At 49.7% G+C, this 26,551-nt stretch overlaps 1 protein-coding gene across 7 annotated transcripts; it reads right to left on the reverse strand.

Annotated features, from left to right (window-relative positions):
• Positions 1-26,551, reverse strand: Rangap1 (RAN GTPase activating protein 1). Of its 7 annotated transcripts, none has more exons than NM_001358622.1 (17): positions 25,465-25,672; positions 21,827-22,035; positions 20,239-20,385; positions 17,652-17,779; positions 16,360-16,419; positions 14,496-14,675; positions 12,320-12,454; positions 8,572-8,730; positions 7,775-7,888; positions 7,395-7,494; positions 7,227-7,311; positions 6,114-6,306; positions 5,240-5,359; positions 2,154-2,256; positions 1,413-1,501; positions 1,206-1,327; positions 1-1,011 (listed from the first exon to the last, which is right to left on the reverse strand). In NM_001358622.1, the coding sequence occupies exons 2-17, from the start codon at positions 21,933-21,935 to the stop codon at positions 942-944; spliced, it is 1,914 nt and encodes a 637-aa protein (NP_001345551.1). In that variant the 5' UTR covers positions 21,936-22,035; positions 25,465-25,672; the 3' UTR covers positions 1-941. The 7 variants fall into 7 exon arrangements, 5 of the variants coding, with proteins under 5 accessions (NP_001345551.1, NP_035371.4, NP_001139646.1 ...); NM_011241.4 differs by lacking the exon at positions 21,827-22,035 and adding an exon at positions 24,970-25,017; NR_152441.1 differs by lacking the exon at positions 21,827-22,035 and having other exon boundaries at positions 5,240-5,289.

Genomic DNA, 26,551 nt, shown 5'->3' on the forward strand with positions numbered 1-26,551 from the left:
GCCTCTGCAACTACACAGATGACGTTTATTTGTGAAGCTCCCAGGCACAGCCCAGACACACAACACAACGGGAAGTAGGAGGTGGCCAAGCAGCCACTTCGGGAAGTCACAGAGCATCTCTTACCCGGCTCCATCCCTATTACACACTCCTGTCTTAGAAAACCCTCAGAGAGTAGGCCCAACATGTGGTTCAGGCATTAGGGGACCTGCCCTTCCCTCCCCAGGAGAAGAACAGGGCTGGGCCAGCCAAGGTGCTTTTTCCACCTGGTCCTAGAGCCAGGTTACCCCAGACAGCTCCCACTCCCCTGGCTGCTCCTCCAAGTCACATGGTTAAGGGCAGAGGTTTTTTTTTTTTTGTTTTTGTTTTTTTGAGACAGGGTTCCTCTGTATAGACCTGGCTGTCCTGGAACTCACTTTGTAGACCAGGCTGGCCTCAAACTCAGAATTCTGCCTGCCTCTGTCTCCTGAGTGCTGGGATTAAAGGCATGTGCCACCACGCCCGGCTGAGTTTTACTTTCTAATGATAGCCCATCTCTGATAGCCTCTGTTATTTAGGCACGGTGGACACAGCACACAGAATTCCCCAGGCTTTGGTGGGACAGGAAGGCAGGGCAGACAGGACAGCCAACGGGGCCTATGGCTAAGTTGGCCTAAGTTTAATAACAAAGCAGCTTTCTACCCTTCCCCTAGGCATCAATTCCCCACAGTGGACTTGGGTTAGTCCAGCAGGGAGATGAAGATCTGCAATCCAGACAGGAAGTACATACCCACACACACACACCAAACCAACACAGTATCAAAGGACCAATATGACACAGGAGACAAGACCCTCTCCCTTCCTCTGGTCAAAATATCCAATGGAGATGCTGGCCGAGCTCAGTCCATCCAAGACCCTCAGTCACTGGGGCAGGGCGAGGGACAAGAAGCAGCTGCCTTTAAATCTAGATGTTGTATAGCGTCTGCAGCAGATTGTGGCGGGCAAAGGAGCAGGTTTCCAGCGCGCCATTGGGCCTGTGAAGAAGACAGCTCAGTGAGTTGCAAGGACACCTTAGGATCCCGAAAGCTCTGTTGTCAGAAAGGTCCACTTTCTGGTGGGGGTGGGGTGTCCTCCGGCCTCTGCAGGGGGCTGGCCTGGGACTCTTGGGACTGACCCCACCCACGAGCCTTAGCTCAGGCAGATGGGAACACAAGGCCTCGATACTTACTTTGTCACAAATGCCAAGAGCAGGGGTGCAAGGGCCTTGGGGAAATAGTCCTGCCTCACCACGTGGTTCAACACCATCAGGGGGCCATGCAGGCTGGGTATGGCCTTGATCTTGTCTTCACTCTGCAAATAAGGGGGGGAAGCTCCAAGGTCACCTGGGAGCCCTGCTTCCTCCCTCAGTGACCCACAGAGCGGGGCAAAGCCTCACCTTGAGCAGACCCATGTGGATGAGCAGCCTGGTAAGGAAGGTGTTGGAATTGAAAGAGGAGCAGCTGAAGGCCTTCTTCATGAGGGCATCTACGGGGCACAAACAGAGTGTGGTAGTAAGCAGGCAGGAGAGGTTTAGATATACGGGTGTCCGGAGCCCCCGACTCTGGCCCTGTCAAGAGGTAGAAACTGAAGGGGGTGCAGGTACAGCTGACTGGGGTCAGAATAAGGGAACCAAGGGAAGACTCAGTTTACCAGCTGGAACACCTTCCCCACCCAGCCTCCTATAAAATGGCATGGTGACATTACCACTTTGTACTGCCTGCACATGGGGCCAGGGCGGTGGGAACCATGAGGGGAGGCTTTGGATATATTAGTGGAGAAAAGAACGTAAGTCTCTATCTGTAAATGTCCCCAGAGAACAGCCTAGGAAGAGGCCTATGTCTCTGCTCCCTCAGTGAGAGTTGGATTTGAAACAGAATGACACAGATGTCACAAAGATTCCAGGAAATAGTATTTTGTGACCACACGTGCAGTCTCTCCCACAGGCGCACAAAGGCCTCCCTGACAGGAGAACTCACTGGGTCTTACAGATTTGACTACCTGGCTTAAGATAGGCAGTGACCTGCCCTGACCCTACCTGGCCTACGTTCTAACTATCTACAACCTTATGCTTTGGGATGTTTCCCAGTGCAGAATTCAGGAGAGCATCTAGGTGTACCAGCCCCGCCCCTCCCCTTACCGATGGCATCCAGCACTGCGGTCTTTACTGAGGCGTCATCCCTGAACACAGATGCCACCTTCAGGAAGGCTGAAACAACCTTCTCTGGGTCGGAGGTATCAGTCTGAGGACAACATAATGGCTGGTTAGACACCAGAGCCCTGACTGCGGCTCTGACTTCATACAAAATGGCTGCAGAAGGCCCTGGCAATCTAGGGGAGTAGTGTGGTGGGCAGCAGGGGTAGGTAGCGGCTTTCCCCAGATGACTCCCTAGAGCCTGGGGAAAACCTAGCCGCGGCCGGGCGTGGTGGTGCACACCTTTAATCCCAGCACTCGGGAGGCAGAGGCAGAGGCAGGCGGATTGCTGAGTTCAAGGCCAGCCTGGTCTACAAAGTGAGTTCCAAGACAGCCAGGGCTACACAGAGAAACTCTATCTCAAAAAACCTAAAAAAAAAAAAAAAACAAAAAAAAAACTAAAAAAAAAAAAAAAAGAAAAAACCTAGCCGCAACAAGTATGAGCAGCGAGTGAGTTAAATACCAGTATCCCTGATGCTGGGGAAAGTAACATTTCTTTACACTGTGTGAAGGTGTGTCTGTCTCCTGCCTCATCTGCTTATGGCCTTCTCTGAAAGAGCTGATGGCACACAGCCAGAGAAATGAACTCTGGTTAAGAACCAGGCTTGGAGAGGACTAACCTAGTTAGGAAGTAGCATAAGCTAAGGCCTGAGTAATAATAATAAACCTCTGTATTTATCGGGAGCTGGTGGGTTAAATAGTCTGACAGTATTTGACATCCAGCATGGTAGCTAGAAATCTATTAAACATAGGCACATTCAGGTATTAGGTCAAGGGAGGCGCCAAAGCCATTTAAGCAGCTGGGAAGAGGGTTTCTTCGCAATTGAGCAAGTTAGCTCAATGTATTTCCTAGGCTATGGCAAAGGTAGCAGGCACACATAACAGTGCATGGTAATGTCTGCTTGACACAGGCTCAGCAACTGCCCAGTCAAGGGGGCCACCAGCCACATATGCTGGCCCGAGGAGCCTGCAGCTGCACAGGGCAGAAGGAAGGTCTTCCAGGAGCTGAAGTGTGACCGAGAAGCCCCAAACTTCTGAACTGGGGATAAGTTTGAAAATAGTTAAAGAAAAGAAATTTTTTTTTTTTTTTTGCTGGGCGGTGGTGGCACACGCCTTTAATCCTAGCACTTGGGAGGCAGAGGCAGGCAGATTTCTGAGTTTGAGGCCAGCCTGGTCTACAAAGTGAGTTCCAGGACAGCCAGAACTATACAGAGAAACCCTGTCTCAGAAAACCAAAGGGGGAAAAAAAAAGATTAGAATGTCAGAGGGCACTTGGACCCCATATAATTTTGTTTGGATTAACAGCATATTTCCAATGATTGCAATTGTGTGTGTGTGTGTGTGTGTATGTATTTTAAGAAAGATCAGTTTAAAGCAGACTTAGATAAGAGATGAGATGGCTCAGCAGTAAAGAGCACTGTCTATTCTTCCAGAGGTCCTGAGTTCAATCCCCAGCAACCACATGGAGGCTCACAACCATCTGTAATGGGATCTGATGCCCTCTTCTGGTGTGCATGGAAACAGAGCACACAAAATCTTAAAAGAAAAAAGGGCTAAAGAAATTCATGTTAAGTTACAAACAACAAAATAAAAATTAGTCCTATAAACCAGAATAAATCCTCAGAGGAATGCAATCTGAAGCCCCTCAGGCTACTTTGAAGGAGAAAGCAGAATGGCTGACCAGAGACGCTTCACACTAAATGAATACAGATTCTGTCGGATGGCGGCATGTTAGGGCAATATCATACAATAACTGACGTTTCATTTTCTAAATTAAAGCACGTACATGTGTTAATACATTATACAATTGATACCTATTCAAAATTTCAAAGGTCTGCCTTGAGTTCTGAAAAGGCTGACTGTGTAATTACATTTATTGTAAAAGATGGCTCAATGAGAGATGCCTTTTCAGAGTGAAGCTGATGCTTCTCATGACAGTGAGACAGCAGTACCTACCCCCACTACTAATTAGCTTCAAACATGACAAAGCTAGCCACCAGGCACAAAGTGCCCTCGCCTGGACTGCAGAGGGCATGCTGTAGACAGACAGGACCAACGCTGCAGTCAGGGTAGGACAATCCTTCCTATCTCCTGCTTCACAAAAAGGTCTGTCAGATATTCTGGGCCGGTAGGCTGAAGACACGCCCCAGCGTTGCAGAGGACCAACACAGACTGAGTTGACTAGGTTGGGAAAGAGCCTGAGCTCTGATACATCTCTGTGTCTTTCCTGGGAATGGGTGGGCTGAGACAGTCTGACCATATGCAGGGAGTGGCCATCATCTGACGCTAAAACTACAAATCAGCCCGAGGGAAGGGCTGGCTGCCATCTTAAAATCTGACACTACACACCAAGCCTAAAGATCTAAGGTTACAAGTTGTCCTCTAATCTCCACAGACATTTAAAAAAAAAAAAAAAAAGTTTTTTTTTGGTTGGTTGGTTGGTTGGTTGATTTTTTGTTTTTGTTTTTTTTTTTTTATAAATTTACTGACCAGCATCTCACTTTATCTATAGCTGACCTGGAAATTTTTTCTTTTTTTTTCGAGACAGGGTTTCTCTGTATAGCTCCGGCTGTCCTGGACCTCACTTTGTAGACCAGGCTGGCCTTGAACTCAAAAATCTGCCTGCCTCTGCGTCCCGAGTGCTGGGATTAAAGGCGTGCACCACCGCGCCCGGCCCTTTTTTTTTTTTAAACAACTAAGGACACATGTGATCTCCTTTTCAAGTTGCCAGGGTAACAGAAACCATGCTTCAGTACAATGTTAAAGACTGCTCCTCCCTGAATGACATCAAGTGAGGCTGGATGGCACCTGAGCTGCACAGATAACCGGGAAAGGGGGTTTGCTCTAGAAGCAGGGAGGGAGGCAGCAGAAGCTCCCGGCACACACATTGTGGGCACGCACAAGTGAATCTGGCAAGACCTCAAGTTCTCCAACTTCAGCTTTTGCTAGGACGTGGCAGGGACCCTTTTGACATTACAGCTCACTGACCAACCTAATTTGGTAAAAAGCGGTGGGAGGCTGGGAGCTCTTACCTGCTGGACTATCAGCACCGAGACCTTGGGACCCAGACGCAGCAGCTTCTCTGGGGAGGGGAATGACAGGAAGGTGGAGAGGTCTGTGGGAGTCGGGGAGGACAGCACGGGAGCTGGCTCCTGAGAAACAGGTGACACAGGGGCTCTGTAGATTCCAAACCCCAGACTCCTCTACCTGGCTGTGCCCGTTCCCGTGCCAATAACATCCTTACTCCAGCCAGCTCTAGAGCCTAGGTCCAGAACTAGCTCTCAGTCACAGGTCCCCAAGTGTATGGGTTCTATGGGGGCTCACCCCAGGTGTTCTGAGGTTTGGGTAAGAGGCAGGATAGCTTTAGCACTCAGAGTGGAGCTTTGCCATGCAAATAAGACAGGTGCCTGGGTCAGCGCTTGCCAGGGAAACCTAACACTGAGAGGCACTTTGCCAGTCAGCTGCTCCACAAGAGTTCAGAACCAGAGACACACATGAACAAAGTGGCACTGGGCTCAACCAACTAACCCAAGTCAGTCAACCCCAGCCACAGTTCTGGACTGCCTCAAGAGACACTGGGGTAACCCACAGCAGGGAAGAGAAAGACTAACTATGTAGCCCAGGGTAGTCCCAAAACTTTTTGACAATCCTCCTATATCACACTCTTCTGAGGCTGGGGTGACAGGCATGAGTCATGTTCAGCTCTGCGTAATTTTTGGCGCTATAATTTATTTCTACATGGAATAAACATAAGCATATAAATACACTTACATTCTGACAAAACACTCAAACAAAAAAGTCCCTCCTGGAATGACGTTCTGAAAACCAGCTGGCCTTTGCATTACTGGACTTAAACAGATGCTAGCTATGCCCCAGGCCTCTGTTCCCAGCAAATAACAAACTCACCCCACTGTTAGGGTCCAGGATCTTCCTCGAGGGTGTAGCCGGCTCCTCCCCTGACCCTCTCTGCGGAGGCTCTTCCTCTTCCTCCTGCTCCTCCTCCTCCTCATCATCATCTTCCTCATCCTCTTCATCTTCCTCCTCCTCATCATCCTCTTCTCCTTCTTCCTCCTCATCTTCATCCTCTCCCTCATCATCACTGCAGAGAGAAGCCAGCTAAAGCCCAGCAGTCCATGTTGACTCAGAGGTCTGAGGTATGAACTCTGGCTAGACCAAGTAGCACTGCACACAGGATGGCAAGCAGGGCCACCAGAGTCTTCACTCCACTAAGGATGGCACCTATGCTACGGACACAGACTCAGAAATGGTCACTGCCCCAATGGTAAAGGAGCCTGGGGTGACACCATCTGGATCTCAGGTGACCACAGAAGGCTCTGAGTGTGGGAGAACAATGTCCTCTCCCCCTGAAGCTCTGCCTTACACTGGAGTCCCAGGCCCAGCCCTGAGAACACACACAGTGTCAACATGAAAATAAAGCCTCCCTAGGAATGACTAAGGCGGGGCAGATGATGCTGCAGAACTAACTTTCCAGTGCTGCCCGCCTCGACCTCTTCCATTCCGTCCTACTGGCCCCTGGGAACTGAGTCCACCCCCTGCAGTGCCTGCTCCTCCCACATGTTCCTCTACTTGCTGCTTCTGCCAAAGACCTGCTGGGAGGGCTGGGGAGAACAGCAGCCCTTCAGGGCCTCCCCACAGACAGGTCTTTAAGATGGTCCTTTACTGAACACACAAAAGCTCTCCTCCATCTCTTTCTCCAACACCCAGCACAAGGTGCCAGCTACTAGGCTGGCAGGTAGCAGGAGACAAGCCAAAGAGAAATAAGAGAAGAACAGGCCTATGCCGGGCAGTGGGTGGCACACGCCTTTAATCCCAGCACTCGGGAGGCAGAGGCAGGTGGATTTCTGAGTTCGAGGCCAGCCTGGTCTACAGAGTGAGTATCAGGACAGCCAGGGCTCCACAGAGAAACCCTGTCTCCAAAAACCAAAAACCAAAACAAACACAAATAAAAGAGCAGGCCTGACCTTTGCTCTCTGGAGCCACATTCCCAGAGTTGCCTACCTGAGGGATGCCAGCACCTTGGCCATATTGAAGCTGTCCATCACCTCCTGAAGCTGCTCACAGCCCTCTTCTCCGAGGGCATTGCCTGATCCAGGAAGGAAAGGAGGGTCAGGGAGGACAGTGAGGGGCCAGGCTCAGAGCTGAGCTGAGGCTCACCCCACAGCCTACCATTGAGGTCCAGCTTCTCCAGCTCAGCCTTGTCGGCCACAGCCTCAGCAACAACCAGGGCAGCATCTCTCTTGATTTCGCAGAACGACAGATTCAGCTCCTAAAAGCAAGTGGAACAGTAGAGAGGCATGTCAAACCTGAGCCAGGAGACTAGCCTTGCTCTCGTTAACTTCTCCTTGAGCAGTGAAAACAGGCTTGGTCTCTCACCTTTGGCATTGGGGGTTGAAGAAAAACAATACCATGAACCCAGTGCAAAGTACTTGACATGTTCATACCAAAGTGAGAAGGCTGAGACCTGGCCCACCCTCCTTCACACCAGACCCCTTATGAACTCATACTCCCCCCACCCCCACCCCCCAGACAAGGGGAAAAGCTAGCACCTTTAGCTTGGGCAGGCCACCACGGACAGCATCTGCGATGGCAACGGCACCCTTAGAGCGCACCAGGCAGTCTCCAAAATTGATCACTTCCACTTGTCGCAGAGTCTTCAGAGTCTGAGGAGGGAGTGAGGGTCTAGGTGATGTGATCATCCTTACACACAATGGCCTGGCCTCAGCATCGCCACACTTCTCATCACTGCCCACTGGCTAACCCGCAACCTCCCCGCTCCCATGTTAGAGGTCTCCCCAAAACATGACTCAAATCTAATCGCATCCCATCGCATCAGGGCTCGGAACCCTCCATGCCTTCCTATTACTTACAGGTAGTTTCAGACTGGACAATACCATAAGGTCTCAAATTCCTTTTCCCTTCATTTTTCCAATACCCCTGAACCGCAGTCATTTAAAATAAGAACCAACTTAGGAAGGCTCCTCGCTAGTCTGTAGACTTCTCCCATTCCACTGTTCACAGTGCCTGAGCCACCCATCCCCATCATTTGTCAGAATCAACCAGTCTTCTATCCTTAGTCAAAACAAGCAAGCTCAAGTCTGAGGTCCAATGCCTCCTCCCCCTGGTGCTAACACCTGCGTTTGTGACATTTACTTACTCTTCACAAGCCCTTCCCACCCAGAGGACACTCAACATTAGGTTGCAGGGACCTTGTAACATGAAACCCTATTCTGTGCAAATGAGAGGGGCTTTGGGGTATTCATCACGAAAGGATGGAAAGGTAGGGCAGAATCATGCTTGCCAATGAGCCCCCAGAGGCCCATGCAGCCTGAAACACCTGCCTCACCTCAGCCATGGCCACCCCACCCTTCTCAGTGAAGGTGTTGTCATTTAGGTTGATGACTCGCAACAGGGGGTTGATGGCAAAGGCCTGGGCCAGGGCTGTGACACCAGGATGGTTAATTCCGTTCTGTGGCATATGCACCTCTTCCAGAGTCCCGATGATCTGTGGGGCAAAAGAGAGTTGAGGGGCTGGTGAGATGGCTCAGTGGGTAAGAGCGCCCGACTGCTCTTCCGAAGGTCCAGAGTTCAAATCCCAGCAACCACATGGTGGCTCACAACCATCCGTAACAAGATCTGACTCCCCCTTCTGGTGTGTCTGAAGACAGCTACGGTGTACTTACATATAATAATAAATAAATCTTAAAAAAAAAAAAAAAAAAAAAAAAGAGAGTTGAGAAGTGTGGCCTGGCGCTCCACTGAGACACAGTGGGAGATGCTGCCAGTGTCCAGGCACAGATCTCCAAGCAAGCTTTTGAACACGCCTACATCCGACCCAGGGAGAAAACAAGGGGTCAGAGATGCCGAAGACTGGCCAGGTTCACATTCAGAATCAAGGTTTCTCTTTGGTCTCCTTGGTGTGGTGGCGGAGGCTTCGGCAGGCGGTCAGGGCTCTTCTCTGGCTGGGCAGGGCCACTCATCCTTCCCAGCTACAGTCTCACTTGGAGGACACATCCTTTCTAGGACTGACACTTTATCCTCTCTGCTTTTGAGTACCGCCACTTCCCCATTTGTTGACATTTTAATTTGTCTCACAGACTAGAGCCTTGAATGTGCTTATGTTGGGCTACACTTCCACCGGCATTTTCTTTCTTTCTTTTTTTTTGGGGGGGGGACAGGGTTTCTCTGTGGAGCCCTGGCTGTCTTAGAACTCACTCTGTAGACCAGGCTGTCCTCGAACTTAGAAATTCACCTGTCTCTGCCTCCCAAGTGCTGGGATTAAAGGCGTGTGCTTTTGTTTTGTTTTGTTTTTTTTTAAATGAAGGTACAGAGCCACAGTCCTTTTCTGAGTTCTGTTAAATGTATTCAATCCCCTTTGTTCTTTGTTCCAGCACAAGCTACCTCAGGAGCAAACACCCGTCTTCCTCAGAGCTGCAGGAGGAGCAAAACCAGGACACATGGTGCAGCCAGCATGTCTGTCCCCGACCAGCAAGCAGCAGAAATGGGAGAGATTCAAGTGTGTGTGGGGGTGTTATTCTATTTTTGTTTACAACTCCAAGTCAAAGTCGGTATTTCAGAAGTCAAAGACAGCAGCTGAAGAACCTGCCAGCTGCATCATCTCCCCATCAGGGCAGAGAGCAAAACCTTGCTCACGCATGTTTTGCTCGGCTACTTTTCTTCACTAAGACAATTCAACGAACAGCCCAGAAATGGTTCTGCCCTGGTTCTGCCCACATTCAGGGTAGGACTTTCCACTTTATATAATAAAGACCCCAACACACTCACACAACACACAGACAAGTCCACCTGATGTAGACTAGCTCCTCACTAAGACTCTCTACCGTGAGGCTGAAGACTAGCCCAGGTCTCACTCCCAGCACCTACACCCCAGCCTCACTGTGCACACGGAGGTGAAACACACAGACTCACCTACACCCCAGCCTCACTGTGCACACGGAGGTGAAACATACAGACTCACCTACACCCCAGCCTCACCGTGCACACGGAGGTGAAACACACAGACTCACCTACACCCCAGCCTCACCGTGCACACGGAGGTGAAACACACAGACTCACCTACACCCCAGCCTCACCGTGCACACGGAGGTGAAACACAGACTCACCTACACCCCAGCCTCACCGTGCACACGGAGGTGAAACACACAGACTCACCTACACCCCAGCCTCACCGTGCACACGGAGGTGAAACACACAGACTCACCTACACCCCAGCCTCACTGTGCACACGGAGGTGAAACACACAGACTCACCTACACCCCAGCCTCACTGTGCACACGGAGGTGAAACACACAGACTCACCTACACCCCAGCCTCACTGTGCACACGGAGGTGAAACACACAGACTCACCTACACCCCAGCCTCACTGTGCACACGGAGGTGAAACACACAGACTCACCTACACCCCAGCCTCACTGTGCACACGGAGGTGAAACATACAGACTCACCTACACCCCAGCCTCACCGTGCACACGGAGGTGAAACATACAAACTCCAAAGAAACACAGACTGGAGAAATGGCTCAGTGGCTAAGAGCACACACTGTTCTTGTAGAAACCCTGACAGTTCCTAACATCCATGTTGGGCAGCTCCACTACCGTGAAGCACAGTGCCAGGGTGAGCAAAGGCCTCTGCCTCTGTAGGCACCTGCACGCATATGCACGTCCTCAAACCCTCTTCCCTTGTAGTTCTAGGCCCTATCAATCTGACAAAAACCAGCCTGTACCTGGGAAGACTTTCTGGGTCCTCCTAGGTGCTCAAGGGCTGCACCTTGTACCTTCCAATTCTCAAGGAAAGGTCCCATGTTTAGGCAGGGTAGAGTACCTCACACAAAGACACCCTCAGCACTTACTAAAATGTACGGAGCCTGAGTTTAAGACCCAGCACCCACAAAGTCCAAACTGTAGGCTCAGTCAGCAAGTGTTTGCCTTGCAAATACGAGGACCTGAGTTCAACCTGTAGGATCCACATGAGGACGCCAGGGGAAGGTGAGGAGCACCTGCAATGCTAGCGCCAGAGGCAAGAGCGCTGGCTGCTGTCCCAAAAGGTCCTGAGTTCAATTCCTAGCAACCACACAGTGGCTCACAACCAGCTGTAACAGGATCTGATGCATTCTTCTGGTGTGTCTGAAGACAGCTGCAGTGTACTCAGATAAATCATAATAAATAAATAATATTTAAAAAAAAGAAAAGCCTGACAGTAGTGGCACACGCCTTTAATCCCAGCACTTGGGATGCAGGGCAGGCGGATTTCTGAGTTCAAGGCCAGCCTGGTCTACAAAGTGAGTTCCAGGACTATACAGAGAAACCCCGTCTCCAAAAACCAAAATCCAACAAAAAAAAGAGAAATTGCCAATTGCCTATGGCAAGGACCCCTAAACCTGAGTACAAATGACACTGTTCAGCTACCTTAGAAATAACAGCCTTCCATCTATATTGGCCACCACAGACTCAGGGCAGAACCCATTCTCACAGCTGGAGCACCACCCAGGTGTACTGTGTCCTAGAACACTGAGGCAGGAGAGGGGGATGGGGGCAGAGCTGGCAAAGATGCTGCAGGGGCCAGCGAGATGGTAACAGTGGTGAAGATCCTTGCTTTGCAAGTCTGACAGCCAGGCCTTCAGTCTCTGGAGCTCACAAAGAGGAGGGAGAGAACCAACCCGCCAAGTTGTCTCTGACCTCTACATGTCTACTATGGCATGGCACCCACATACACCTATAATAAACAGAGTTTGACAAATAGCCAGACAGTGGTGGAGCACACCTGGGAAGCAAAGACAGGTCTTAAGTTCAAGGCCAGCCTGGTCTACAGAAGGAGTTCCAGGACAGCCATGGCTACATAAAAAAAAACATACAGAAAGAAGGTAGGTATGGTGACACCTTTAATCCCAGCACTCTGGAGGAGATAGGGGCAAGTATATCTCTGAGTTTGAAGCTAGCCTGGTGTCTATGTAGAGTTCCAGGCCAGCCAGGACTAGAGACACACCCCATCTCAACCCACCACAACTAACAAACTCTGGCTGTCAACTTGTTATGACCCCTTCTGTCTGGCACAGCAGTCAAAAGAAAGGACTCACCCCAAAAGCTTCTGCCAGTGCAGTGGCTCCGTCATTCTCCAGGCGATTTCTGCCAGCCACAAACACCTTCAGGGCCAGGGGCTTGCCTTGGGCACTGGACTTGCGGTGACACTCAGTCAGAGCTGCTGCCAGAATCTGTAGGGAAAGGTGCAGCTGTGTGCATGCATATCTTGGCCAGGTCCTGATCTACCTGCCTCTCGACTGTTCCCCAGTGAACCACATCTCCTCCAGGGGTAGATGGGGGATACTGCTAATGCGCAATGGACACACAACTTCACAATGTCCATAGAACTTCCATACTTTGTGTTTTCCTACCTGCTGGGGTTAGCTGCAGAGGTCTGGCATGTAGAGGCAGACAGACCAGCTGGATTTTAACCTAACTGTGTATGGATTCCCAGTTATCTCAGAGTTCTGCTAGGTTAAAACTGTCATGATTTGAACCTCCCAGATGAAAGAAGACGACTGTGAGAGGCCAGATTCTTGAGGGTGGTCTTGAACTCACTCTCACTCAGTCATTCAAGTGCCCGTCTTGCTATGTTGTCCAGGGTGGGGATCTTCCTGCCTCAACCTCCAGAATAATTAACAACCAACATGGGCCACAGCAACCAGCAGACTGTGAGTCAGAATGGAGTCTCGATTGTCTCTCCTGTACTCTGAGGGAGTTCTTGTCAGATCATGGACCACTTGCACCATCTGATATCTGACAGTTCTTCTTCTGCCTAAGTCACCCCTATTTATGAAGAGCCCCAAGTACAAAACGGATGATGTAAGCCATTTCAATATGCCAAACAGAAGAGGTTAACTACTTTCTGGTTAAGGATGTAGCTCGGCTGGTACAATGCTTACAGGCACAAAGCCCTGGGTTTGATCTCTAACAACAGGGAAAGAGAGCATCATGTAGCATGCCTGCCATCCCAGTACTTAGGAGGAAGAGCCAGAAGGACTGAAGTCAGCTAGATGCTGAGTCTGAGATAAGGCTGTGATACAAGATACTGTCTCAAAAAACAAAACACAGGACACCAAGAGAGATGGCTCAGAGGTTAAGAGCACTGACTGCTTTTCCAGAGGTCCTGGGTTCAAATCCCAGCAACCACATGGTGGCTTACAACCATCTGTAATGGGATCGGATGCCCTCTTCTGATGTGTCAACAGCTATAGTGTGCTCATATAAATAAAATAAATCTTTTAAAAAACAAAACAAAAAAACAAAACATAGCCAGGCGGTAGTGGCACAAGCCTTTAATACAAGCTTGAGAGAGGCAGAGGCAAATAGCTTTCTGTCTACAGCCTGGTCTACACGGTTAGAAACCCTACCTTGAAAAAACAAAAACAAAACACAAATATATAAGCAGCTTCCTTTAAGTGATAGGTGTTAGACAGGAAAGGAGTGGAACCTGCCACCACTCTCCCTTCACAACACAGGACAACCTCTACAGAGATGGTCACTTGCTCCTTAGCCTGGGATAATTCAAGGCCCATTCTAGGTTTTCTGATCTGACCTGTGAGGTTTGGCTCAGTGGTAGAGCTCTAGGTTCTGGGTTCAATCCTCACTGTCACAGTAAGAGGCCGGGAAAAAAGAACGGAACCCTGGTGAAGGCTCAAACTCTCTACTTGCCCCACCCCCACACGGCTCTTTACTCGGACAGGAAAATGGAGGCGGTATCAGCAATGTACACAAAGCCATCTTCATAAATACACCCCAACCCCCTTAACTGTGTCCCAGCTCTGGGCCTAATGGAACCTCAAAAAGAGAGGGAAAGAGGAGGGCAGTCTCCATCACTGCATGGCTGGTAGTCACAGGGTAAACTTAAGGCACAGCCCCGCCCAGACATAAGCCAATTGTGACTGGGGCTCTGCCTGCTGTTCTGAGTAACAAGAGGTTTGGTACAGGGATATTTCAACACTGAATTCTGCACAGCAAGCAAGTCAGAGCAGGTGATGCAGCAGCGCTGCCTCTGTGTTGCCAAGGTAACTCAAGAACTTGGAATGGTTGCTTAGCAACCTAACCTTCTGGACAGACTCCTTTCCTCACTGGCTGCAGGCTGCTGTCTTTGGGGCTTTGCTTCTCTCTTCTGAAGTGACAGACAACAGCCCCTGCCCCCAAAGGTGGTCTGAAGGGCCAGAACACACACCCCAGTGTAGATGCAGGAAGGGAGCGCCCAGGGCTGCCACCCACCTTGCCACCCCCGATGCCCATGCCACAGTTGTTAAGCTTGAGTTCCTGTAGGGTGAAGCAGGCTGGGCTCTTGAGGAGGGCCTCGAAGCCTCGCACTCCATCGGGTCCAAATGCGTTGTCACTGAGGTCCAGTTCCACCAGCTGTGCTCCTGCAGTGATGAGTCCCTCCCCTAGTGAGATCTGGACAGAGAGAGACTCACTCAGACTTGCAGACTGTACCAGGTGCCACTTCTTTGCCAGCCCCAAGCCCTGTCCACAGGTCATACCCACGTCAGTGGGAATGTAGCACAGTAACTGCCTTAAAAATTATATATTACCATCACTATTATTAATACTGTGTGTCTGAGTGCAGGCACATGTGTGCTTAAATGCAACAACTTCTGAGAGCTGGTTCTTCCCCTTCACCAGAGCATTTACTGCCTGAATTGAACTGAGGTATGCACAGTTCACACTCAAACACAAGCCCCTTTACCCACTGAGCCACCTTGCTGGCCCGGACGCTGGCGACAGCAGATCTTACCTACTATGTTCCTACACTGTAATGGCAATGAGGGGAGCCTGCGAGTAGGGAAATCTGGGAAGGCTGCCTGTAGGAGGTGCCACTGAGCTCACTGAAGATGAGATTCCAGACAGCAACAGAAACCAGAGCAGAGCTACAGAAAGATGGCAGCCTCCTAAGCTGGGCCCCCTGGACTCGCAGGAAGGCCTCATCAACACCTCAAGCTTCAGGGCTGAGTGAGCAGGATGATGTTAGAAACAGGGAGTGGTACAGAAGACAACCCCAGCCGTGCCAGGAAAAATGACCAGAGGTGGCTCTGCCAGAGAAGGGATGGGGGAAAGGGGCAGACATAAGAGTGGGCAAGTAGCCCACAATGGCAGGACTTCAAGAGGGGACACCTTGCCTTTGCCCATACTACCCACAAAATTATCCCATTATCCTATCACTCAACAAAGAATGGCTGCATTGCCATCTTAAGGTCTGGCTCCAGCTGTGCCCTGAGTCTGCTTCTCCCTGGCCCAGTACTGTCACACGCCCCAAGGCTCGCTTGCTTTCTCTCCTTTACATGCCTAGAGATGCATTCTCATGACTGGGATGTGGAGATAACACATCTCCAATGTTGGAACTGAATGACTGTGAGCGACCACGAGAAAGCTGCTCTACTTTCTGCTCTGCCCTGGCAGTTTTACTCAGCCTGCGTTCTAAATCCTGCTTACCCTTCCAGGATAAACACTACGTCCATCGCTCAGGACCCTGCCCCACACAGTGGACCAGAATCCCTTGCCATAGCTCTTAAGGAGGCAGGATGGTAAGAAGGCTTTTCTGAAACCCCACTGTGCTCTACTGAAGGTCTGAGGGTGAGACGGGACAGTCACCATCACTGATCCCATTGTCTTGAGGCCCTGTGCTAGGCAGAGAGACCTAGAGCAGCCCACTGGCGGTCTGTGCTAAGACCCAGGCTGGTTCTCCCTCCTCTCCCTCTCTCTACAGCTCAAATGCTGGGAACTTGGCCCCAGACAATGTGGAACTGCAGCCACTTGAGTATCACAGAAAGCAAAGAAAGGAACTCGGTAACAAAGGAAGGTGCAACAGTCACAGGATACTACTGTACAGAGACGGGATCCTAAGGAAACGGGCCCCTGGGGCACCAGGACTTTGGGAATGCCTTCTCTGAGCAGCATCTCCTCCATCCAAGGCTTGGCCCTGTGAGCTCCTTCACATCCTCACCTGCTCCCATCACCTGCTGGGACACGGGGCAGGAGCTGGGCTAGCCTTGTTTTCACCTGTGAGGCTGAACTGATTCTCCAGAGGAAGCAGATGTGAGGGGGTGTCTGTGTCTGCAGGAAAGCACAACTTGGTCCTTACCAGAGCTGGTGGGATCTCAGACCGAAGCCTTCCTGTGAACATGTCACTCCAGTGGCATCGCTGTGCAGGAAGAAGTCAAGTGTTAGCTGCAGAACCCAGGAGCAGCCTCAGGTGAAGTCTCACACCAGCAATGCCTCCTTGCGAGCTTGGGCACCCAAGAGAAACTACATTTCCTAGTTTCGGTTTTCTCAGCGGAGAATTAGATCAATTTTGGCCACAGCCAGAGGCAAAGAGTATTCTCTTTGATCTGCCCACCCTTTGATGGACTGTGAAGATTCGGGTGACAGAATACCACAGAAGTAAACAGAGGCGTTACCATGGAGAAGCACCTTTTTTCCAGCTCTCCTGGCATCCACCAGGGGCTGGGTCCTCCCCATTTCCATTGCTGGCCCTTTTGTTGTTTTCCATACAAGAGTGTCAGGTAGCCCAAGCTAGCCTCAAGCTATGTAAGTGACGCCCACCTTGAACCCCTAATCCTTTCCCAACCGTCCAATTACTGAGAGTTCAGATTTACACCACTGTGCCCACCAACTAACTTGCTTTTTAGCAAATGGAGAAGACGATGTAGAGCACTAGTGTCGAGCTAACGTCCAGACTGTCGAGTTTTATTTTCTTGTGTATTATGTCTGGTGACTTTCTTTGAAGGCTAGTTAGTTGAGGGGCTGGGGAGACAGCTCAGCACTTAGGAGCCCTGGCTGCTCTTCTCCAGGACCCTGGTTCAGTTCTCAGCACACAACTTCCTAAAGCTTCAGATCCAGGAGATCCTATGTCCTCTCCTGTCCTCTGCAGGTACCAGGTACATGTGTCGTACACACATACATGCAAGCAAAATACCCACACACCTTTTTTTTTCCTAAAATACTCAAAAAGTTCATTAAAAATGATCAGAAAAATGCCACAAAGGCAGGAGTCATTAGCACTTGGTTGCAGACGCCACCTCCCCAGCTCTGGTTACAACAGGAGAGTTTGTAAAGTGGTCTACCAGAAGCAGTGCTGGCCCATGCTCATGCTCCTTGGGAAACCGGGACAGCACTGTGACCAGAAGACTCTCCGAGTTTGCCTTTCACGGGCGCCACCTCCAATTAAGACCCCTGTACTCCGAATGCTACCTGAAGATTGCCTTAATTCAGAAAAAAGGGTAAAACTCAAGGGTGTTCTCAAGTAGTCAAAGGGAGAGGACTATGCGGTATCAGCCACCAGGACATACCGTGGCAAGTTCGAGATCTAAGTGGCGGTTGTGGCAATGTAAGGGGACCTTATCTAGTTACAAGCCTCCTCTGCTGTGCCCTCACCTTCAGCTCAGACTTCTTCTCTAAGGCCTTGGCGATGACTCTGGCCGCTTCCACGCCCACCGTGTTGCCCTCCAATCGTAGAGCTTCGAGGCCGTCAAACTCTTCAATCTCCTTAATCACATCTTTAGCTATGTAAACAGAAGACACCTCAGGCTTAGGCAGCCATGAACCCAGCAGGACGACTCAAGCAGCATTAACTCTCTTACTCCAAGGGCTTTGGAGAAAGGAGAACTGGACAGGCTCACAGCTTCCGAAGGAGCAGAGCTGTGCACACTACTCCTCTATGCTCAAGCAAGCACAGGCCTATTCACTGTGGTGCTAATCAGTTAACACTAGTGACGTTATGAATCGGGGTTTTCATTTCAGGAAGGATGGAGTACAGTCAGGCTTTGAAGTTTTCTATACAGTCAAGAATGACCTTGAAATGCTGATTTTTCTTGTGGTCATATGGCTCAGCTCTCCTCTCCGGGGGTCCAGAGAGGACAACGGCTGGGACTGATCTCTTGGCCTTTTGCAAATCTTGGTCCAAAAGATGGCCACCTCTAATGTCAGGAGACTGGATTCCCCAGAGGCTGTGCAAGGAAACATATGCCTTAAAGGCAAACAGGTCAGAGCCAGGCCTTTATTCCCAGTACACCAGAGGCATCATTGAGAGGAACTCAATGACTTCAAGGCCAGCCTGGTCTACACAGGCTGGTTCCAGGACAACCAGAATTACAAAGAGAGACCAGACCCTGTCTTACCAAATAAATTCTTGGGTCCTTTGTTCAAATCTCTCAAAGATGCTTACATTCTGCCTCTCAAATACCTTGTTTCCCTTTAACATTAAAAGTTCCTGAAAGCTGGGCGTGGTGGCGCACGCCTTGAATCCCAGCACTCGGGAGGCAGAGGCAGGTGGATTTCTGAGTTTGAGGCCAGCCTGGTCTACAAAATGAGTTCCAGGACAGCCAGGGCTACACAGAGAAACCCTGTCTCGAAAAACAAAAACATAAACAAACAAACAAACAAACAAAAGGTTCCTGAAAGGCTAGGGTAAGCTAGGCATTCCTAGTGATCTAATACAATGCTAGTGACACGGAAAAATTAGCCACTGCAATTTCAAAGCCAAACTCAGGGCCTTTCTGCAGTGCTGGGAATCAATTCCAGGGTTTGTACAACACAAGCATTAAATCTCCAGCACTGATGAGTGCCTTAGGGGGTTAATCATGTTCTCAGTCAGTCTTCAAATCTGCAAAATGGAAATAAAGCCTTGGAAAAGAAACAAACAGCATATATTTATTTATTTACACACAAATGTGGAGGTCAGAGAACAACTTGCAGGGGTCAGTTCTTTCCTACCACATGGTCTACCGCCTGAACTCCGATCATCAGGCTAACCTGCCTTTAGCAATCTGTATTTATTAAATTAAGCTCAGTGTCTATTCAGAAGCACAGGAACAGGAAATTGAGCTGGACCTTGCAGTTTGTAAAAGCTGTGACCTTGAATGAGTTAGTCTCATAGAACAGCAGTGTTTCTACCCACTTCCCACAGAGATGATAATACAAACCCAGCACTTGAGGGTTGTAGAGGCAGGAGGATTAAGAGTTCAAGGCCATTCTCTGCCTTGTAGCCAGTTTGAGGCCAGCCTGGTCAACAGAGTAAATCCCCAAAGAGCCAAGGCTGCACAAGGAAACCCTGCCTCGAAATCAAAACAACAAAACAAACCCAGGTATAGTGGTGTGTGCCTTTAATCTTAGCACAACACAAGTAAGGAACCGGACCAAACCGAGCCAGCCGGTGAAGTTGAGGGGCCGAGTGTCCAGTGAGAAATCTGTCCATTTCAAAGTACCGCGAAGCTGTTAGGGACAGACATCTGCACCATCCTAAGGCTCAAAGGTTCCCTTTGGGAGGGGAGTAATTTACAGGTGCATGAGATAATCTGGCAAGTCCAAACCAGTTTCTCTGGTTGGGCCAGAACCCCACGAGGCCTCGCAAGGTCTGATGGCAGACAGACACCTTTATTTCTAGGAAGCAGCAATCGATTCAGTGTTCTCTGAGCTAGCTAAGCCTTGGCCACGAATGGGGAGACAGGAACCTGAGTCCATCTCCCAGGGATGCCTGGCTGCAGGAACTGAAACTTCCCACGAGGGCACTGTTGTTTTACTGCAGTTCCCTCAGGGCCTCTGCCACAAGGAAGACAGATGCCCTGGGATGGGAAGGGGTGAGAAGAGCCCAGCCCTGAAGCCAGGGGCTGAGCTACATGGATGGGTATAAGGCTAGCCTGAGGTATACATTAATGAAACCCTGTCAAAAGAAAAATAATCCCCTTCCCCCAGTAGTCATAGACCAGGACACTGTTTTTTGTTTTTTTTTTTTTGAGTTTTTCCAGACTGGTTCCCCTGGCTGTCCTGGAACTCACTCTGTAGACCAGGCTGGCCTCGAACTCAGAAATCCACTACCTGTTAAAATGGACTGCCAGGACAAATGATAAAGATGAGGTAGCTTAGAAAGCCTGAGGGCTAGCAAGCATGTGCAGCACACACACACACACGCACACGCACACGCGCGTGCGCCACCCCCACCCCCCCAACCTGCCCAGGAACTTACCATCTTCTGCAGTATTTAGTTTGAGACCCTTGCCCTTAAAACTCAGCTGCCCTCCGGCTACCTGAGTTTTAGCCAGGGTCTCTGCCAGTTTGGCAATGTCTTCAGAGGCCATGGCTGCAGTGGCGGGCTCCCCTGCAGGTCTGTAAACTGAAGAAGAAACTGCATTAAAAAAAGATTCTTGGGCTAGGTATGGTGGCACACGCCTTTAGTCCCAGTACTTGGGAGGCAGAGGCAGGCGGATTTCTGAGTTCGAGGCCAGCCTGGTCTACAGAGTGAGTTCCAGGACAGCCAGGGCTACACAGAGAAACCCTGTCTCGAAAAAAACAAAAAGCCAGAACCAAAAACCAAACAAAAAGATTCTTGGGAGAGAAGGGAAGGAAGACTGAAAAGAACCTATATTTGATTGCCATCACCCACAGATGCCTGTTACTTTCCGCTCCAGATGAGACACGGCTGACCTCTCAGGGCACCTGCACTCATATGCATACACACACACACCAGTGCTCACACACACACACAACCAGTGCTCACACATGCATCATGCACACAGTTACAGGGCTAGGAAGAAGGCTCAATGGTTGAGAGGCTGCTCTTGACGAGAGCTAGAGATTGACTCTCAGCATCCTTATGTTGGCTAGGGCCTCCGTGGGCACTGTAGACAAACAGTGCAGACTTATATGCAAGGCAACATACTCAACACATTTAAAAAAAATAGTGGTTCAGCTGGAGAGATGGCTCAGTAGTTAAGAGCACTGGCATTCAATTCCCAGCAACCACATGGCACTCACAACTATTTGTAATTCCTGTTCCAGGGTATCCAACATGTAGGCAAAATACTATGTACACAAAATTTTAAAAATTATTAAAAAATAGTGTTTTATGCCTTTCATCCCAGAACATGGGAGGCAGAAGCAGGTTGATTTCTGTGAGTTCAAGTCCAGCCTAGTCTGCAAAGTGAAACCCTGTCTCAAATAAACAAAAACAACAACAAAAAAACAAACAAAGAAAACAAAACAAAACAAAACAAAACTTTGTAAAAAGGATTCTTCTTGAAACTTAAGGCCCTGGTTTTTTTTGTTTGTTTGTTTTTTTGTTTTTTTTGTTTTGTTTTGTTTTGTTTTGTAAAGATTTATTTATTCATTATATGTAAGTACATTGTAGCTGTCCTCAGACACTCCAGAAGAGGGAGTCAGATTTCGTTATGGATGGTTGTGAGCCACCATGTGGTTGCCGGGATTTGAACTCTGGACCTTCGGAAGAGCAGTCGGGTGCTCTTACCCACTGAGCCATCTCACCAGCCCCCAAGGCCCTGGTTTTGATATCCCAAGGATAACCTCAAAGTGTGTGTGGAGTGTCCCCTGAGTTCTCTAGTCAGGGCTGTGGATTCGCCCCCTTCCTGCCATGGAGAAGAACCCAAGAGCTAACCCACCAAGAGAAATAAATGAATAAATATGTCATTAGAAAACTAACAGTCTGGAAAGGTGGCAGAGAGCTCAAGTCCTGCAAGCCCCTCTCCAAACTGCCCCAGCAGGGACACCCAGTGCAGGGCAGTCAAGCCCCAAGCACGGCTGCCCCGAGAGTCACGCACCTGGCGGATCATCTTGGCAGCGCTCTGTCTGAGGGTCCCACTCCTCAAACAGGCTACAGATGGCTATGGGATCCAGGTCATCCATCCCAAGGAACACCCCACTGCCCATGCTGGCATGACTAGGGGAGGCACACAAGGCTAAGGCCACTGCATGTCGGTTTCAATCCTGGCCAGAGACTGCACTTGCCACAGTGGCCCCTCAGAGGTTCCTAGGAGACCAGAAGTACCTACATCACAAGAGCCGCCCGCCATCACAATAGATCTGTGTGTGGAAAACATCCCAGCTTCTCCAATGTGTTTCACGGCACACTTCTAACAGCGACCACATCAAGCAAGCAACTAACTACTGCAGGGCACTGCTCGAGCCTCCAATTCAGTTTGGACACTGGGATCCCAGGAACTGAGAGCCCAGTCTACAACGCTACCCCACATCCACGAACCCCAGTGTGTTTACCTGTGCTTCTGATCTACTGGTTAGAAACTAGGGTTGTCATGACTCTCCCCATGGGGTCAATTAATTTGCTAGAACTCACAGAACTCAGGGAAAACAGGTTTTTTGTTTTTTTAAGTAAAGTTATTTACTGGTTTATTGTAAAGGACAGGTGTATGTGTGGGTATGTACTGGGGATGGTACCCCAGACTTCTCACATTTAACTATACCTTAAACCCCAACAAACAACTTCATTCATGCATTCATTCATATACAGGGTCTCAATGTGTATCTCTGGCTGGCTTGAATTCAGTCTGTAGATCAAGGTGGCCTCAAAGTCAGAGAGGCCTCAGCTTCTGCCTTCCCAGTGCTGGGCTTACAGGTGTGTGCTATCATGCCAGCAAACGGTATGTAAAGACTACAAATGAACAGCCAGATAAACATAAAAAATGCACCAAGGAAAGTCTGAGAAAAGTTAAAGCCCAGAGCGTCCACGCACAAGACTCTCCTGTGTACAGATAGCTGGGAGCCTGCCGGGCCCTGTCCTTTCTGAGGTTTATAGACTTTGTTACATAAGCATGATGGTTAAATCACAGGCGTTGATGATAAATCTGAGTACCACTCTCTAATTCTGTTTAGGTTTTTCTAATGACTTCCTCCACCTACCCTAGTACTAACCAAGGGACTCTGAGCCAGCAGTCAGCATTAGGATAGGTGTTTTCTATGCCAGGAAGTAGGACTATAACCAAATATATATTTCATAATGTCACCACCAGAGACAAAGTTGCCCACAGCTGGGAGCTTAACAAATTAGCAGAATGGGAAAGTAGGGCTGGCATACAGCTAAGTGAAGGGACCTATCAGGCATAGGGGGCTGTAGGTTCAAGCCCCAGCACTACCACAGAGAGGAGAGAATGGATAACTCCATGTTCCCCAAAAGAATGTGGCAGGAGGGTTGGGGATTTAGTTCAGTGGTAGAGCGCTTGCCTAGCAAGCCCAAGGCCCTGGGTTCGGTCCTCAGCTCCGGGAAAAAAAAAAAAAAAAAAAAAAAAAAAAGAATGTGGCAGGTAAGCAGGGTGTGGTGGTTTGAATTAGAATAGTCCCATGGGCTCATATACTTGAATTCTCTCTCTACCTTTAGATTGAGTTATAGCTCTCAGACATTGCTCCAGTTTCATGAATGCTACCAATGCCCCTCCAATGTCCTGGGCCTCAAGACAGCCTGCCCATATGAGACTTTCTCTGGGCTTGGCCAGCTGCCCATCATCTTTACTTATTTTACCCCCAAACACCCTGATTTATTAGTCAATAAGCATAAATTACAAGTCAGGATTAAAGCACTCAGCAAAACACTGTATTGAGCACCATGTACTGGATACTGTTTGAAATACCAGGAGAACAAATATCACACACCCCTTGAAGCTTATAATCTAAAATCAAAAATATTTTGCATGTTACTGAAAAAGTACATGGAGCTGAGGAAGGGGCAGTTCAGTGGTAGAACTCTTGCCCAGTATTTGTGAAGGGCTAGTTTCAATCTCTAGCACCACAAAAAATAAAATAATAAAAAAAGGCCAGGTGCTGGGGCACACCTATGATCTAGTATTTGGGAAGGGAGTCAGAAGGATCAGGAGTTCAAGGCCATTCTCAACTACTAGAGGAGCTAAGGTCAGCCTAGACCACAGGAGACCCTGTCTGAAAAAAACAAAAAAAAAAACAACAACAAAAAAACCAACCAACCAACCAAACAAACAAACAAAAAAACCCACACAAACCACCAGGAAAGGGGCAAAGAAGAAGGTGGTTTTTGCCAGTTTTCTTTTGGGGGCAGAGGGTAGGGTTTACAATAGAATGACTAAAGGTGGTGTATGTAAAGAAACTAAAGATATCACTGACTGAGCCAAGCAAAAATCAAGGGAAGAGCATTCCTACAAAGGGAGCAGAATATGCAAAGGCTCATGGGCGACAGGAGGGGCCATGGTCAGAGCAGAGGAGAAAAGATAACAAAGGACATTCTAATTACTGTATCAGTATGAGTGACCAGGAGGGTCCCTGGAAGGTTTCAAGCAACTAAGCGTACACCAAGCTGTTTTTGACAGGAACAGGGTCCCAGTATAAGGCCTGATATTCGAGGGCTCAAAGAATGACAACACTGAGAGGTAGTCTCCTCAGACCAAATAAGCTAGTTCAAACCAAATTAAAGTATAAAGGCAGGTTTATTGGGGACAGCGCTCTAGTGGGTTCACTGGTCCCAAAGAAGGAAAGTCGCCTTGCAAACAGGGAGACAGAGGGGTGGGGGAGAGAAGGAAAAACGAGCTCACATATGCAGAAAGTGAGAGAAATGCAGACAGAGGAATGGAAGGGTAAGTGAGAAGACCAAAATGTCAGGATTATATAGTGAAGAGCTTCAGGGGAGAGAAGCAAGCCCAGCCCCGGGACTGGAAACTTCAAGTAGGGACTGAGGGATTCTGGGAGAACCTGGAGGCCATGTCCGCTTTGGTAGGTTAAATAGGCACCTTAGCCAGCTGTCACGGGCCAGAAACCCAACAAACACGAAGATGAGTAAAAATCTATCTGGAATTCAGCCACCTCTTACAGTTCCACGATGGGACAATGAGATTAAAAACTGGTGGTGGTAGGTAGGGCTCCAGGTGGAAGGGACACACAGACACACACACAAGCCCTCCCCAATTCACTTTAAAGAATGACTAACCAAAGCAAAACAGGGATGGTATTGAGCTATCCAAGGTCAGCAGACGGCCTGGGAGAGAGCAGGCACAAACGGTCAATACACAAACGCCCTCTCCTCCTGGGCGGCCGCGTGGGGGACGTCCTCAGGTGCACGGCCATCCATCGACCCAGCCAAGCGTCAGCAGTGACTCATGCCAGGCTTCCCGCGCGGACGTGGGCCGACTGGGTAGGCAACGATGGACTGCGTAGCCCCACCCGGCACGCCAGCCGGCTTCCTACCGCCTCCAGGTGAGATGGATGGCAACGGGAGGCGCCACCGCCGAGAGGAAGCTGTGGCTAGTGGCCACTCTAGGCCTCAGTTTCCCCAAACGTACAAGGGGCAGCGGCGCCCAGCGTCCCATCCCCCAAAGCCGGGCGCAGCGTGATCAAAAGGGTAGAAGCAAGGCGATCGCTTCGCCCCACCCAGACCCTGGTGGCCCAGGCAAGTGACAGGAAGAGCGTGAGGGCCCCGACTCACCACAAATTAGCGGCACCGCGGCGTGGGGGGACGGAACGCGCGCGTCGGTCACTGCTTGAGAGTCCGCGTGGGGGCCAGGCCCAGTGACCAGTCTGCTTGCCTCTCCTTGCTGCCGCGGCTCCTCGTTTAGCTCGTGCACACCACCTGCTCCACGATCCCCAGCGATTATGGCGGCGGAGGAGGATTTTTGAAAGCCGGCAGTTTCTTTCCTTCGATTTGATTTGTTCAAGCCGGAGCGGGGTTTTGCCGGGCCGGCTTGCGGGGCCTACTGGGAAAGGAAGTCCTGTCCTCCGGCGCTGGCATGGCGGGACGCGCGCGATGAACTACAATTCCCATGATGCAGAGCGCTCGGACTTCGCAACCCTCCTCTCCGCCCTCTCGGCTTCTGGCTCTTTCTCTACAGTACTCTGTGGGATGGTATTTGACGGAAGCGCCCGCAGACTACAAATCCCGACAGACCATGCCGCGAAGTAGCCGCACCCTTCCGTAGAGGTTAGCGCTCATTCATGCAACTTTATTGACAAAGGCGAAACAGTGAATCACTGGATCACTTCAGCATTGATAGGGATCTACTTGCTAAAAGAAATGACTTTAAAAACAAATTCTAATTCCCCTGAAATTGAAAGGAAACTCCAAAGATAATTTTTAAAAATGGAGAAAGTCATTTTGTAATAGAGACAAACTCCAGGCATCGCCTTAACCAACTGGTTCATATTAACATCAATATGAACACAGCATGGCGCACTGATGACACAGCATGGCTGTCCATTCTTCAAATGGATAAAATTAATCAAATCAGAGAGAAAGAGACGGAGAAACAGAGAGCCGGGGAGGGTGGGGAGAAAGAGAGAAAGAGAGAGAGAAAGGAGAGAAACAAAAGCCAAAACCATCTTCCAGAATAACTGGTCTGTATTGTTCCAAATTCTCCTGTGCCATTCAATTTGAAGAATGTTACTCCTTAAAGCCTATGGAAGCCGGGCAGTGGTGGCCCACGCCTTTAATCCCAGCACTCGGGAGGCAGAGGCAGGTGGATTTCTGAGTTTGAGGCCAACCTGGTCTACAAAGTGAGTTCCAGGACAGCCAGGGC

Source organism: Mus musculus, chromosome 15 (assembly GCF_000001635.26).
Source record: "Mus musculus strain C57BL/6J chromosome 15, GRCm38.p6 C57BL/6J".
Taxonomy (NCBI): Eukaryota; Metazoa; Chordata; class Mammalia; order Rodentia; family Muridae; genus Mus; species Mus musculus.